The 16,171-nt window shown below is 36.6% G+C and overlaps 1 protein-coding gene across 1 annotated transcript in view; it reads right to left on the bottom strand.

The window, feature by feature from the left end:
* VAV3 (vav guanine nucleotide exchange factor 3) overlaps nt 1-16,171 on the bottom strand; it is a 375,285-nt gene that overhangs the window by 127,335 nt on the left and 231,779 nt on the right. Inside the window, exons 16-17 of the mRNA XM_030328294.1 lie at nt 2,682-2,783; nt 2,275-2,375 (exon numbers count right to left, since the gene is read on the bottom strand). Coding sequence (XP_030184154.1) covers nt 2,275-2,375; nt 2,682-2,783 — 203 coding nt within the window. The remainder of the gene's footprint in view (nt 1-2,274; nt 2,376-2,681; nt 2,784-16,171) is intronic.

Below are 16,171 nucleotides of genomic sequence, written 5' to 3' on the forward strand. Positions count from 1 at the left end.
TCAGACGCTTAACTGACTGAGCCACCCAGGCGCCCCAAAAAAAGGCTTTTAAAGGCTAAGTGTAATTATCCCTACCTTAGGAGGGAAGAAACAAAGACTTACGAAGGTTAAGTAAGTCACCCAGGTGGTAAGCTCTGGAGTGGGATTCAAACCAGACCAAGACTCCAGAGCTCATGGGCTTACTGCTATCACACACAGTCTCCCGGTCCAGAGCTACTCAGTGAAGGGCAGAGGATGCTGCAACTGTGACAGAGGAACAAACGGGGAATGCACCACTCTTGTATCTGCCTGACCAGGAGTTCCCAACTATTTCCTATTGACTTTTTTTTTTTTTTTTTTTTTTTTTTTTAAAAGTTGAAAATTTGAAGTCCTTTAGCATCACTTATTTATATCACTTCAAAGTTTGGTGCTCGCTATTTCTTCTATCCACATTTTCTTCACATCATAAAAACAGCAGCAAAAATACAGATTAAGGCCATCCCTTTCAAAACAAACAAACAAACAAACAAACAAACAAACAAAAACCTGACTTCTCATCACAGCACCATGGATCAAACACTGAGCTTTTATTGTGCCCAGCACTGTGTTAGTAACATCAACATTATTCCATTCGATCTTCATGAGAATCCTCTAATTTCCATTTTACAGAAGAATAAACAAAATCTCAGAATGCTTACGTAAAATTCCCAAGCTCATGTAGGTAACAAAAGGCAGAGCGAGATTTTCAACCATTTCTGCTTGACTCTCAACTACTGCCCTATACTCTTCCAGTAGAATGCAAGAACCATGCCAACTATGAGATCATTTTATATTCCTCACAGACTGAAACTCCCAAGACAGGGCTGGGGGGTTTACAAAAACACATTAGCCTACCATGCACACATAATATGTTAACTGTCCTCAAAGAGATTAAAGGAGGGGACAAATAAGGACAGAACAACAAAAATTTAAGTGTTAAGTTGTATCAGATGGTCAATTAAAGAATAACAATAATAATATATAACACTTCTGTTATATTTTACAACTCTGTAAACTGTTTCTGACCTTCAGAAAAATTAGTGGGTACTAATCTTGTCTCTTTGTCTTAGCAGACTTTGAGCACATTGCATGAACACTCTGATCCCCATCAGAAAATGGGAGGAGCTGTTCTGAGGATTGAACAGGTACGTGCAGGAAGGACCCAGCAGAGGGCCCTAACAAGACAGACACAGTGCAGGTGCTCACCTAACTTTGGGATCCTTCTCGCGGCTGCCATGCCTAGCACAGAGAGCTCATGGCTCACGGGAACCTTAAAAACCATCCACCGAAGGAGCAAAGTGAGAAGAATGTGCTGTGAACTTAGTCTCTAATGGAATTCACACCTTTTCTACAACTGCCCATTTTCTGAACTCAGCTCTGAAATGAGCTATTATTCTCTGTTTCACTCTTCTTCACATTATCCAAAATAATTCAATGTCCACCTTTTCCTTTGGGAAAATCAAAGGTTGACATGGCTACCTTTTGAACTCAAGCTGTTAAAGATCCCTTTCTTCTGTTCAAAAAGTTTTACTGATTTTGAAAGGTCTTATTGATAAAACACAAGAGAAACTCAGGGGAAAAGGACAAAGAGAAAGAAGAAGAAAGAGAAAGAATAAAGAGGCCAGAAAAGAAAGAGAAGGAAGAGAGCCCAAGAGGAGCAGGGAGAGGCAAAAGGCTATTGAATGCATAATTGCCAACAGCCTTAGCAACTGGCTCATGTAAGAATCATGGAGCATTATTTTTAAAAACCAAGGGGAAAATATTTACATGAAATCCAAAGGATATATGCTCTTTGTTGAATGCTGCAAAATGACAATGTATTCAATTCATTATTTCATGAATTAGTGTGTATGATGTTTACTTCTGGCATCATTAGCATTTCTGAGCTGAATATTTAAGAGAACAAGGGAGAAATTTAAGGACTAAAGACAGAAATGAAAAATAATTTTTTGTTTTTTTTATTCTACTTGTGTGCTTTGGCTTTATCTGTACAGCAGTACTGAGATTCAGGGGCTGGGCTGAATGAAATGGGTGACACGAAACCTGCCAAGGCCCCCTTGCAGTCCTCTGCCCCCCAGGTATGTATAGAAGTCACAGGAATTTCAAGCAATTTTTTCTAATTGTCTGTATAAATGATAGTTTCAAAAGCAGGTATGTCACAATAAACACATATTAAGAGTAAATTAGGCCTTAATTATGTTTATCAAGGTTTATGTCCTAATTAAGAACAGAATGACAACAATAAACATGACTTACCAGCAGAATTAACTCTGCCACAATTGTCTACTCTTCCCAAACATTCTTTGTGTGCTCTCGCGCCACATTTAAAACATAAATAGCCTTGATAAAATGTTCCTCTGAAAGATAAAATTAGAGGGTGATATGTTAAAAGGTGCTAAGTTCTGCCTACAGGAAAGCACAAGCACGAGAAAGAAACTGAGGGAACATGATACTCTGTGAAGTCTTCTTAGCCGAGGGATGGGGCCTCCTGGGGCTTGGAAGGGAGTTCCTAGGTTCAACGCTGAGGAAAGATCTATTGACTCGAAACTGTTAAGGCAATTTCCCCACTTGAGAACATTTTGGCTGGTACATTAGAAAAGTCAGAGACACTGAGCAATTATACCAGCTCCTTTAAACTGAGAAACAGGACTGGGCAAGCCTACCTCAGGAGCATCTGGCAGACTTTGCAGGATGTAACCCGACTGAAGGTGTGCATCTTGAACTCATGGAAATTGGAGTCTGCGTAGTCTGGCCTTATGTTCGATCTATAAAAAGGAAAAGAAGGAACTTCTTCAAGAAAGTTTCACAACAAAATAGCAGTCATCTAAAACCGAGATTCATCAGCATTACGTTGGGTGGAGATCTGATTCAAGCAAAAAAGCTATTAAATATGCAATGTTTTCTAAGCCAAAAGTAGGCTTTGCATTAAAATATGCACTAAAATCTGGTTGTGTGCAAAGCAGCAACACGTAAGGATTTAAGCAAACTACTCCTCCTCAGAACTGAACTTTACAGAATGGCCACACGGGTCATCCTGCGAGGAAAAACACAAAAAAACATGCTGGATGTTCATGCTGCATGACAGATTCGCTAGCCATGTCACTGAAATATAAACTAGATGGAGGGGGCAGGAGGAAAGAGAAAAGGGTGCCTCATTCCCACAGAGGCCATCTCTAGGTAAGTGGATGGTGTAATGATCTAGAAAAGTGAGTAGAGTAGTTTTATAAAACTTCTTGAAACAAAACATGAGTCCGATGTTTAAAAACTTCCTCCTTAACAATTCACTTCCCATGCAATCCAAATAAAAAATAAACAAAATTATTATGTTTTATATTTTACTTCTATTTGTTGCATATGCAAAAAATACATTAAGCATACCACAAACTACCATAACTGAGGTAACATAAAAAAATAACAAAAGTGACTCTGTGCCAACACTGTGACAACCACACGATGTTCATTACGCCAACCCTAACTACTCAGCGCTCATAACATCACTAATTTACAAACAAGGAAACTGAGGCTAACACTAAAATAAAGGAAACAGCAGAGTCGGACACTCCAGCCTAGGTCTGTTCTTTCTGCCCCAAAGCAACAGTACAAGGAGGAATTCAACAATATTCACCTTAATATAATTAGACTGTTGGAAAAAGTCAAACTTGGTCACTCCTAGAGGAGTTTTTTATATTATTCATAATTTATGTCACAGAAGAAAACAGAAAAATTAGAAATGGACAAGTTAAAAAGCAGATACAAATCAGAGGTACACCGGAAAGCTAAGACTGTGCTCTCCAAGACGTTACAAGCAATTTGAGAGAGTGTAGGAAAAGTTTGAGATACTGATGAGCTAGGATTTCCCCTTTTATAGAATACAGCAACTCTCCACCACACAGAGGCTTGGTGTAATGAAGCATAACACAGGCGGGAGACCAGGCATCAATCTCCGAGGTACCAGGAGAAGCCTTATGAAAAAACATTCGCAAAGGCAATTGGAGTAGCAAGCAGTGATGCAGAAGTGTCAGAGAGGTCAGCTTTCCAATCCATCTGCTGAATATGAGCGTGCTAAAAATGAAATCAAATATTAGTGCCATCTGGGATTTCTCTGCTCCATGCTTCTGGTGACCTCACTTTTTAGGAAAATGTTCTGCTGCGTGCTGAAAAGCATGGCCACTTCCATAGCGGTATTTTTGGTCTCCTGATTAAAAATTATAGTTCTTCATGAATAGACAAGTAGAGAAAAGATAAGGGCCGAGAAACAAATCTCTTCACATTGTTCAGAAAACATTTGATTCTGGCACTGGAAAGAGCATCAAACCCCATTTCCTTAGCCAAGATGGCCTGTTGTTCATTTTTTTCTGAACATCAAGGTGATACAGTCATACGTGGATTGTCAAGTAACAGCTTCAGTCCTGGGAACTGGAAGAATTCATCAGGCTGGAGTTGTCATAGGTCTCCTTCAGAAACTAAGTGGGTTCCAATCAAGTAAGAATTTAATTAATTTTAGAAGCTTGCCTGGGACAGAGGTGCAACATCTTTCTCTAAGGGTCAACTCAAGTGATAGACAGTCATTCAACCATCAGTTAATTTCACCAACTAACCATGAAAAGCTGACTTTTCAGAAGACATAAGCTCAGAGGAGAATCACACTAAGAGGTTAAGAAGAAAAGTCTTACAATACAGAAAAAAAAATTCTAAAAATGTTGTTAACAGTAGTCGCCATAAGTGAAATGAGACTTGAAATGGTAGGGTACATGGCAGGAAAGAAACGTTGGAATTCAAATTAAAAAAAAACCCTGTAACTGCATATTATTTTAAATTTAAAATCAAACACTCAAGAAGAGACGTTAACTCTATGACCCCGAAACTGTTACTGGGGCACTATAGAATACAAAAGCATAGTTCAGTGCAGGAATCTGAAATTAGACCACCTGGGCTGAAGTCCTGACTTTCAAGTCACTAAACGCATGACCTTAGGCAAGTTAGTATGTGTAACACAGAAATACTAATAAAACCAAATTCACAAAGTGGGGTGATGTATGTAAAGTACATAGGACTCTGGCCCAGAGTTAGTGTTCAATAAGTATTGGCTACCATTTATGAACTGTTGATTCCAGATTCACAAAATAATGATGTGATCAAGACAGTGCTTTATGAGTTCTAAGAATCTCTTGGTAGTCTTGGGACCAGTCCCCAGAGGATTTCCATTCTGAGAATTTCATGCAGGAAGGCCATTATATGCTCAGTGTCCTTCAGACCAGGCATCTATATACAACTATTCAAGTACAATAAGAAATGGGGTTGCCCAGGAGAGGACATGTATGAAAAAGTCCAGGGTATTGGATGAAATCATATCAAGTGTCAACTGAAGAGAGATGTCAACACACATGGACACATGGACACTGCGGCTGCAAAAACCAAAGACAGTAAGTTGGCTGGATGGGAAGAGTTGGAAAGGTATACTGGAATAGAAAAATACAGACAAACATCAGAACTATAGGTGGATAACAAAAGAAAAAAAATGATCCAAAGTGGAATTTATTGCAAACCAGGCACATTAACAGGCTCTTCACACAATTTTTTTACATTTACTTCTCACAAGAAACCTAGAAGGCAGAGTCATTCTTTCATCTCATATTGATTAAGTACTCATCAGGTACACAGGACCTAAGGCCAGAGGAAAAGAAGGATCCCTCCACCAGGGCCCAATGAGTTAAGAGGGCAGATATAAGAGATGAGTAAGAGAGGTTGGCAGGGGCCAAGGAAAGAGGTGAGATCTTATACAGAGATTAATACCACCTTTAGTTGACAAAAAAATAATAAAAATTAAAAAAAAAAAACCTCTGTGGCTACTATAAAGAGCATTCCTTGTAGTGAAGCAAGAGTGAACACAGAAAGACCATACAGGTTGTGTTATCTACAGATGAGAACTGAGGATCAAATATTGGTTAGCTTACTTGTTCAGTCATGCAGCTCTACATAGAGGACGGACTCCATTTAAGTAACCTGTTTTGATACATGACAGTTTACTTATGAGAACCTGCACAGAATCTTGTAGATTTCTCAGTGAAATGTCCCCATTTCTTTTGCTTCATACATGGCCCATTATTAATACAATTAATCAGTCAATCAAATATGTACAAGGTCAGGTATACAATGCTCTCAGGCCACCTTTTAACTTGACATGCTCTCCCTAGATCATCGCCTCTTCTCACCTGGCTTCATGCTATATTGAGGACCATGTGCCTCCCCTTAGCTTGGGTCTCTTCTCCATTCTCTGAATCTGAATTTCTAGTGGCTCCTCAGGCATCTCAAATGCAACACATATAACACTCAACTCCACAACTTTCCTAACATATCAGATTCTGACCAAATTATGATTTTAATCCATCAACATTCACTCTATCTTCTAGCCTGGAATCTTCAAAGTTGCAATGAGTTTTCCCTTTCCCTCATACCTTCTACATATTCATTTTCCTTTAACCCCTCCTCTGCTCCAATTTCTCCTCCCCCCAAACCATAACCAATTTCTGATTTCTGACCTTAAACATACCTACTCAAAAATTCAGGTTCCATTCTTTCTCCTCACTACCTAATTCAAGCCCACAATATCTCTCAACTAAATTGTTAAAATGATCTTCTTAATTATTCCATCTCCTACTTTCTCTTCCTACTTAAGGCCACGATCCATACTATTCCCAGAATTAACCTTCAAAAATTAAAAATATGGGAGCACCTGGGTAATTCAGTCAGTTAAGCATCTAACTTTGGCTCAGGTCATGATCTCACGGTTCATGAGTTAGAGCCCCGCATGGAGCTCTCTGTTGTCAGTGCAGAGCCTGCTTCCTCTCTTTCTCTCTCTCAAAAAATAAACATTAAAAAAATAATATATCACTCCTTCCCTTGAAGACTTCTGCTGGTTACTATTGCCTATGGAGACAAATGGCATACAAAGTGTTTTATGTTCTAGCATGCCTCTTGTATGCCTCTTTTTGCCCACTCATAAGCCTTATACTAAGTTACACAGACCTTCTCACATTTCTTAAACATATTCTTCTCATCCATAATTCTGCACTTTTGTATTCCATTCATTCTGCCTAAAATGTTTCCCTCAACCTGCAGCTGTGAACCTACCTAGTTACTCATTTTTGACTAGATAAAAATGTGACTCCTTTGATAAAATCTTCTGTGAGTCCACCTGATAAAGATAATGATTATCAGGGCGCCTGGGTGGCTCAGTCGGTTGAGCGTCTGATTCTTGATTTCCGCTCAGGTCACGATCCCAGGGTCATGGGATCGAGGCCCACATCAGGCTTCCCACTGAGCATGGAGCCTGCTTAGGATTCTGTCTCTCTCTCTGTCCATCTCCCCCACTCACACATTCTCTTTCTCTCTCAAAAAAAAAAAAAAAAAAAAAGATGATCATTTCATCTGGGTTCCAAGTACTTTTCCACCCCTCTACTATAGTACTACATTGTATTGTAACCACTTATTATGTGTTTCCTACTACCAGAAAATTATTTCTGTGTTACTCATGTTTATATTGCCAGGGCCTACTTCAGTGTCTCACATTAAATACATATTGTTGTCGAATAAATAAAGGCTACTATCTATATATTCAATATTTACCACTTAAAGAGGAAAGAGCTAAAATAAAAAGCATACTTACTATCCCTAGAAAACCATCCACTGAGTTAAAGAAACAAAAACACACATCCATGAAATACCCAAAATATATAACTAAAGACAAAGGAAATAAAAAGGAGATCAATTAGTGGCTACACTGGAGCAAGTCAGAAGAATAAGCAGTGCTTGGTAGATGAAAAGGGGAAAGTGACCCAAGTTTGGGGGAAAAACAAGATTGAAAGTTCAGAAATGAGTATCAGGTGTTCACAGAATGGTGGATCGGTCAGGTTTACTATAGCATCTGTGACACCAACATGGTTAATTTTATGTGTCAGCTTGACTGGCCATTGGGTACACAGATTTTTGGTCAAACATTTTTCCAAGTGTTTCTGTAAGAATGTTTTTGGATGAGTTTAACATTTAAAATGGGAAACTGAGCATTATCTTCAAGATATGTACTTACACCACACCTCTTTTTAAATAACATTTTAAAATACAATAATTTATCTCATGAATAGAAGAACCAAAAAATGCCCGGGATCATCTCAACAGATGCCAAAAAAAGACATTTAATAAAATGTACCATGTACTTCTGATGAAATTCTAAATAAATTAGATGCTGAGGGATACTTCCTTATAACATAATAAAGCATATCAAGCTAAAGACAATAAAAAAATGTATTTAATTTTAAACACTATCACTATCCTATTGAAGTTAAGCAAAGTTTGCTGATGTCAATTATATTACTCAACATTGCTCTCGAAGATCTGATCAATGTAATATGACAAAAATAAATTTGGAGGGATATTGTAAAAAAAAAAAAAAAAAACCGCACACAGAATTATCATTTGGAGAGGACATTGTTGGGACAACTGGGAAACACCACAAGAAGAAATGCAAACTAATGAAACTAAGAAGCAGAAAAGACACATCAGTGGTATCTGGAAAAATGCATCTCTAAGCTTCCAACGTTCCCTAGCAGTGAAATGCAGGGACATGTGGGTTGTGTTTTCACACAGCAGAATTCCTTGAGACTCAAAGTTCAAGGATTTTTTCAGAGGCTGGTCACACACTCTGCCATCATGATCAGCCACAATCATTAAAAACCCCCAGAAGGAAAGGAGATGTTCATCATAAATCACATGGTGAAAAAAAAAAAAAACAAAAAAAAACAAAAAAAGAATGTAGGTAGGCTAGCACAGTGAAATTCAGTACCCTTGGCATACCAGATAACCTTACCACTTGGCACCACAGGGCACATTTCAAAACCTAAGTTCTCAGGTGGCAGCCAAGGGACAGCCAGGTAAGGAGACCCTTAAAACGACAGCAAACCCAAGCCTGCTGAGGTAACTCTTTCCTGCGTGAAAACATCCAAGAAAAATCCTAGCATGAAATGTTCAGGCTCTATAATAATAAAATTTAAAAATTAACTGAGGAAAATAAAAGTATTCAAGCAAATAAAAGCTGCATAACCCAAGTGCTGAATAAGAAGCTTGCATATTATAAACACACAATCTCTCAATTTATAAAGTTAAAACAATTCCTTTCCCCCAAACCAGCGCGCGCGCGCGCGCGCGCGCACACACACACACACACACACACATTTTTTCACTTGAGAAACGATTATAAAATTCAACTGGGAGAATAAACGTGTGAGGGTGATCAGGAAGATTTTAAAACCAAGACAAATTATTGTAGGCAAGTATGTGGGAAGTAATCTAAGAGACACTAAAATGTTTTTTAAAGGTTTGTTATTAGGGTGGGGCGCCTAGGTGACTCAGTTGGTTAAGCCTCTGACTTCAGCCTAGGTCATAATCTCGCCATTCTGAGTTTGAGCCCAGTATCAGGCTCTGTGCCGACAGCTCAGAGCCTGGAGCCTGCTTTGGATTCTGTGTCTCCCTCTCTCTCTCTCTCTCTCTGTCCCTCCCCTACTTGCACTCTGTCTCTCTCTCAAAAGTAAACATTAAAAAAATAATAAATAAAATAAAATAATAAAATAAAATAATAAAATTAAAAAATTAAATAAAAAATAAAATAAAATAAAATAAAATAAAATAAAATAAAATAAAATAAAATAAAATAAAATAAAAGGTTTGTCATTAGGGATGGCTGAGTTCAGGTCATGATCTCATGCTTCGGTTGACAGGGTCAAGCCCCACTTTGGACTTTGCGCTGATGGTGCAGAGCCTGCTTAGGTTTCTCTCTCTCCCTCTCTCTGTCTCTCTCTCTCTGCCCCACCCCTGCTCTCACTCTCTCTCTCAAAATAAGTGAACATTTAAAAAAATACTTTATTAAAAAAATAAAGGGATGTTCTTAAATTTGTATGGGATTGACAACAAGACAAACAAAGACCAATAATACAGAAGACAGTCTTGGTGGGGATTAAGCATGTGCACACACTTGCTATGTGATTTTTGTGACAGTCTGTTCACTTATTTGCCTACTCAAAAAAATTAAAAACTTATTAAATACATAATATGTGCTAGGCAGTGGGGTAGAGTGATGAGAAGAAACAAGTCAAGTTTGTGCTTGTTTGGTATTGATGGGGAAAATAAGTATCTAAATAATTCCATAAACAACTATGAAACTAGAGGTGTGCCAAAGATAGTGTTAGGAAAACTTAACAGCTTGGAATGTGACCTTGTGAACAGATTACCACAGAAGGCTTTCCTACAGAAACAATGCTTGCACTGAGATCTAAAGATAATCAAGAATTCAGTAGGTGAAAGGAATAACGTGCTGGACAAAAAAAACACATTATAAATATATTTTAGAAAATGCATTCCCAGCTTTTTGAACAGATTAAGGAAATTACATTTCTACTACCTATTTTATAATGATATAAATTTTAAAGACTGATGTCATTTATTTAACAAATATGTATTACCTGCCTATGACATGCCATGAACACCGCCAGCAATAAGGAATAAGACGGACAACATTGCTGCCGTCATACAGCTTATTTCTACATTTGGATGTAAACTTTAGGCGGAAACTTGAAATTCTTTTTAAGAAAACAACAAAAACACAAAAGCAATTGAAAAAATATTGATGACTACGTAATCTTTAAATGTAAAAAAAAAATGGCTGTATTTATTTTTAAAAACCAGAATTTTCCTTGAATCAAAAACAATTAAAAAAACAAAGTAGGAAAGTATCTCTAATATGTATAATAAAGGATTAATGTCCTTGCAATATATAAGTGTTCTTGAAAACATATGAGGAAAAAAAAAATGAATGGGGCGCCTGGGTGGCTCTGTCGGTTAAGCATCCGACTTTGGCTCAGGTCAGGATCCTGCAGTTTGTGGGTTTGAGCGCTGCCTCGGGCTCCATGCTGACAGCTGAGAACCTGGAGCCTGCTGCAGAGTCTGTGTCTCCCTCTCTCTCTGCCCCTCCTCTGTTCACGCTCTATCAAAATAAACATTTAAAAAAAATTTTTAAAAGAAAAATGAACATCCTAATTGAAAAATTAGCAAAAAAATTAACAGGGCAGTTTATTAAAAAAGAAACAAAACAATCAAACACATAAAACATGTTTGAGCTACTAGTAACCAAAAGAAATGCAGATTTAAATAAGATACCATTTCACGTATCAAACTGGCAAAAAAAGACAAAGATAAAAGAAAACACGTAATACTTAGTGCAGATGAAGCTACAGAATATCCAAAGATTAACCTTAAAGATTTACTAACCCTTTGGCATAAATTTCTATTTATTAGACATAATCATGGAGCATTCATTATAACATTTTTAATAATTAAAAATGGAATTGATTTAATTAAAAAATAAGGAAACAGGGAAATTATAGCACATCTATGCAACTGAATACCTTACAACAATCAGAAATGAAAACGTGAACATACATATTAGCCAAGAAAAGTATCTGCAATATACTGTAGGAAAATAACTTCTTACTAAACAGTATCCACAACTGTGATTAACATAACACTTAACTACTTGCTAACATACCTATGTGAAAATGAGAAAAAGAGGTAAAGGCATTATGCATGATTTTTTTAAAAGTTATCTGTGTTTTCCAAAGTTTCTACAGTGAACATGCATTATTCAATTTATTCTTTACATCTACCCTTTTTTGAAATGAAAAGAACAACAGAAATAACCACAACAATATGTACAAGCAAGTTGACTAAAGTACACAGATAATATGTCACTGAACAGGATCTGAGGCAAAGATGTGTTGCAAAGCCTCTGCTCTTAATCACTATGCTAAAAATATCACAAGGCAATTAAAAAGCAAAGACAAACAGAATTGTTTGCAACATATGTGAACATATTCTTGGTATAAAAGGAGCCATTACAAATCAATGATACTATAATGATAAATTTGACCCATCGAAAACTTGGCAAAGGATACAACCAGGAAATTCATAAAGAAAAACAACTGATTGAGAAGCCTGTTCAGGCTTCAATCAGTTTTTCTTTATGAAAATGTAAATGTAGAGCTATGGATGCTCTGGAACATGGGAAGGCTACAGCAAACACATTGTTTAGAACAGTCATTCCTGGACACTAATTGCTTTGCTCTTCCCTTCTTGCCACACCGCCCCCTCCCCTCCTTAAGGATATGATTTTTGTGAGGCTACTTTCAGCCTATGAACCAACAGAGCTCATCATCTGTAAATATTTCCTTAAATGGAAGTATACATACTGTTAGGGCTTCAAAATGGCAGGCTAGCCCCAAGTATAAAAGCATAGCACTACAGCAGGAATTGAATTTTCTGGAAGAGGCAAGATGTTGCCCCATGAACTCCTGCAGACACAGTGACTGGCAGTTGTAGGCCCAGGAAAAGCTAGCCGAGTCGCATTTGTTCCTGCTCTATTTGCTATCAGTCACATCTTCTATCCCTGACTAATTAAACAGGATTCTATCCAAATTTCTTGAGTGTGGGGGTGGGGGGAGGAGGGTGAGATGTATTTTTTTTCTTGCTAATACATCACCCACTAGAAAACCCTGGTTTGCAAAACAGTAAAAATTAAAACATTTTGTTTATAATAGTGAATACCTGTAAACAAACTAAATATCCAATGATGAGGTATTGGGCAAATATATTGTGGTACCTCCACATAATGGAAGAATAATCAGCCATTTAATTGTATTCAAGAAGAGGTTTTACAAGAAAATACAAGTATAAAGGTATACTGTAAACAATACATATGTACATATGTGTATTTCTGTTACTATAGAGAGTATAACACAGAAAAAAAGAGAAATTAGGACCATTTTAGAGTCTCATAGCATCACATAATGTTCCTTCACTGTACTTGTTTACAATATCAATTTTTACATTTATTGAATGATTATTTTATTAATGTTTCTCTTCCCCCAAATAATATAAGCTCCATGAGGCCGGGGTTCCACCAAATTGATTTAATCACTGTATCCCTAGCATCATACATGGCACCTAGCATAAACAGGCATTTAACAAATGCATTAAAGTTTAATGGAGGACAAAAGAAGATTAAAGATATAAGTGCAAAATGAAGTTGGTGTATAAAATATATTCCAAGATACAACCTATTGTTAAATACAGGTTACAAATTTAGTGCCAAACTTCCCAGAAACCAAAGCAAAGAGGAAAATAGGATAGCTTCTAAGATAAGTACACATATTTTCCTGGCACTACAGTGAAAGAAAAATTGCACTGATAGGTTTTCATAAAAAGGGTTTTCATAGAAGTGTGGTATGTAGCCAATGTCTTCAACAACATCCTTATACACACAAGTGTGCACCTGACACTTCCACCTCTTCTTCCTATGAGCCCAGGTCATCATTCTAAAGTACAGCTCAGCAAAAGCAATTCTATGGGGGCATCTTTCAGAACGTATTCCATCACATACCATCACTTAAAACAGTCCTCATCTCGCCTGAAGTCAGATATCAAGCTTTGGCTAGTCAAATATATTTCCAATATAACAATTACTAATTCCAAACATATGAAAATTATCTATAGAGAAGGCAAGCATTTGTGCCAAAACTTGAAATACTAGATCTAGAGGTACCAGTCCTTATAATTTAGAAGAAATTTCCATAACAAATACAAGGCTGTTACTATCTTAACTGATATTAGCTTATGCAACTCATTTCTCCAATGAGGACTGAAGATAGATCAGAAAATGCACAAATCCCACAGCTCAAAAGAGACCTAAAGTTTTATCAAATAGAGACCCCATTCCCCACTTAGTCCCCAGGATGCAGGACAGATCACCAAGCTAGCTGGAAAATGGATCTAATTTAGGTTTTGGTATACTTTGAGATTTACCAACTAAAGAATATTAAGAATATGAGAACAGCATATCCAGGTTGTTTTTGTAATGTCTCAAGTGATTCTGAATTCTCCAGTTCTAAAAAGGCATACTTAGAAGTCGTGGCAAAATATCAAAATATGATCATTTTATTACCTCAATGTAGGCTTTCCTATAAGATACCATTTTAAGAATTTCATTAAATTATGGGTTTTCCTTTCTTTTGTTACCATGAAAATTTTCAGAATATCCTATATTGTCAACTACCATATTGTGAAAGTAAATCCACCAAATAGCTAATAGATAAGTACAAAGAAACTTATTCACACAATCTTTCAGTAAACAATACTAAATCCTTGTTTTTTCATAATTTGTTCACTCAACACCACAGCATACTAATTACACTGCTAGCTATTGGAAAGGGCAATAAAATAAAAAACAAACAGGTTCTCCAAAAACCAAGTTAAAAAAGTAGAGTTCAGAAGGGACACCTTCACCTATTCCTAAGGTTTCACAAAAAAGAAATTTACAAATCACATCCAAATCTTATTCTTTATATTCCAAATCACGTACAGTCTTTTATCTAGGGAAATGAATAGTTTCAAATACCAATAAATAGTCTTATCTATTATATAGTGCACTTTTTAATTTCATTCAATGTTGACTTTATAGTAATTTTAAATATACATCCATCACTGAATTTGTGACATCTCAAGGAAAATATTGAACGAAATGTAAAGTCAGTTAAATCTATAATACGTTCAAAGTAGAAAAAATGTCAGACTACAAGTAATTTGGGTCTTTGTTGCAAACTTGATGTGTGGCTTTTGGCATATAACATCTTTCTATTTTTAGTCTCTTTGCTAATCAAAGAATTATATCTGTCATCCTTGCTATAGAAGGCCATGTGGGAGAAGGAAGGAGGATCACCAATTGTTGGTACCTATTCTATCATTCAGATTTGTCCTGAAAATAAAACATATATATACATATCATATTAACTTTTATTTATTAAATGAAAAGCATTATACAAATGCTGGATGGTACATCTATTCTTACTGTTATCGTTGGCTTAAATGACAACTATGTAGTGGAAAACCCAAAGGCCTCATAAACGCAGAAGAAAATCATGACCTACCCACACATATCCTGAATCAATGGAAATAAAGATTTTCTTGTAGTAGACATTTAATAAGCATATTAAAATTTATTTATTTAGTCATACATTCAACACATTAATTGAGTGCGTATTATATGCTAGTCACTTTCTAGAGCTGGGAATAGAACAGTGAATTTATCCACCCAAACAGTCACAGCTCTCCAGTTAATCTGGATTATCTTGCTTTAATTCTTCCATTAAAATATACTGTTTATACTCTTGATACTGAGTGAGTGAGAAAGGGAAAGAGAGAGGGGCCTACAGGCAGAGAGACTCTAAATTTTCAGGATTAAACACCAAGACATGTCCCACTGTGTTAGGTATTCTATGTAAGGGATAGGTTTTAGGGAATTTGGATTTTCTCATTCTCTGGTCCAATAAATCTGTACCCTAAATTCAAACACTGAAGATAAAATGAATTAGGAGTACTGAGTTGGCATGGTGAATTTAAGTTCTTGTAGCACATTCTAAATTGTGGCTGATAATATGAAGTTTGCTGGTGAATTAATGTGTTTTATAAGCATACGGAAATGGAGATGCTATTGCTCCAAAGCAATACTGGGGAACAATAGAAGGAAATCTGAAAGATAATCTGACAAGACTCATAGGGATTTCCTTTTCAAATTCTGTGATGATTATAGATGAAAACACCTTTTTTAATCATTTTAACTTTGCATTTCAAGTCTATGTTTTATACTAAACTCCACACACAAGTGTAAATTGAGCAGGATTTCAGTATAAATTTGGCATGAATTGAAGCTAGGATCTTTTATCAAAACCAAAACCTACACTCCACAAAAGTACTTTAAAACATTAAATATACTTATTAGAGGGAAAGGCATATTCATTATTAACACTACCGTGACAAAACAGATGACTGATAAAGGTTTTTAAGGTGGTTTGGTCTATTCTAGGCCCCGTGGAACTTCTGCATCATGAAGATGCCTGTCCTCTACCAGCTTGCCATAAAGACTCATGCATGCCATACTCACTCACTTACCATAAAGACTCTCATATGGACAACTTGTGCAGGAGGGAAGAACTTGCACAGCACTTGGAGAATTATGTGAAAGCAGTCACAGAACAGCTTTGGGAGCAAAACACAA

This window comes from Lynx canadensis, chromosome C1 (genome assembly GCF_007474595.2).
Source record: "Lynx canadensis isolate LIC74 chromosome C1, mLynCan4.pri.v2, whole genome shotgun sequence".
NCBI classification, from domain to species: Eukaryota; Metazoa; Chordata; class Mammalia; order Carnivora; family Felidae; genus Lynx; species Lynx canadensis.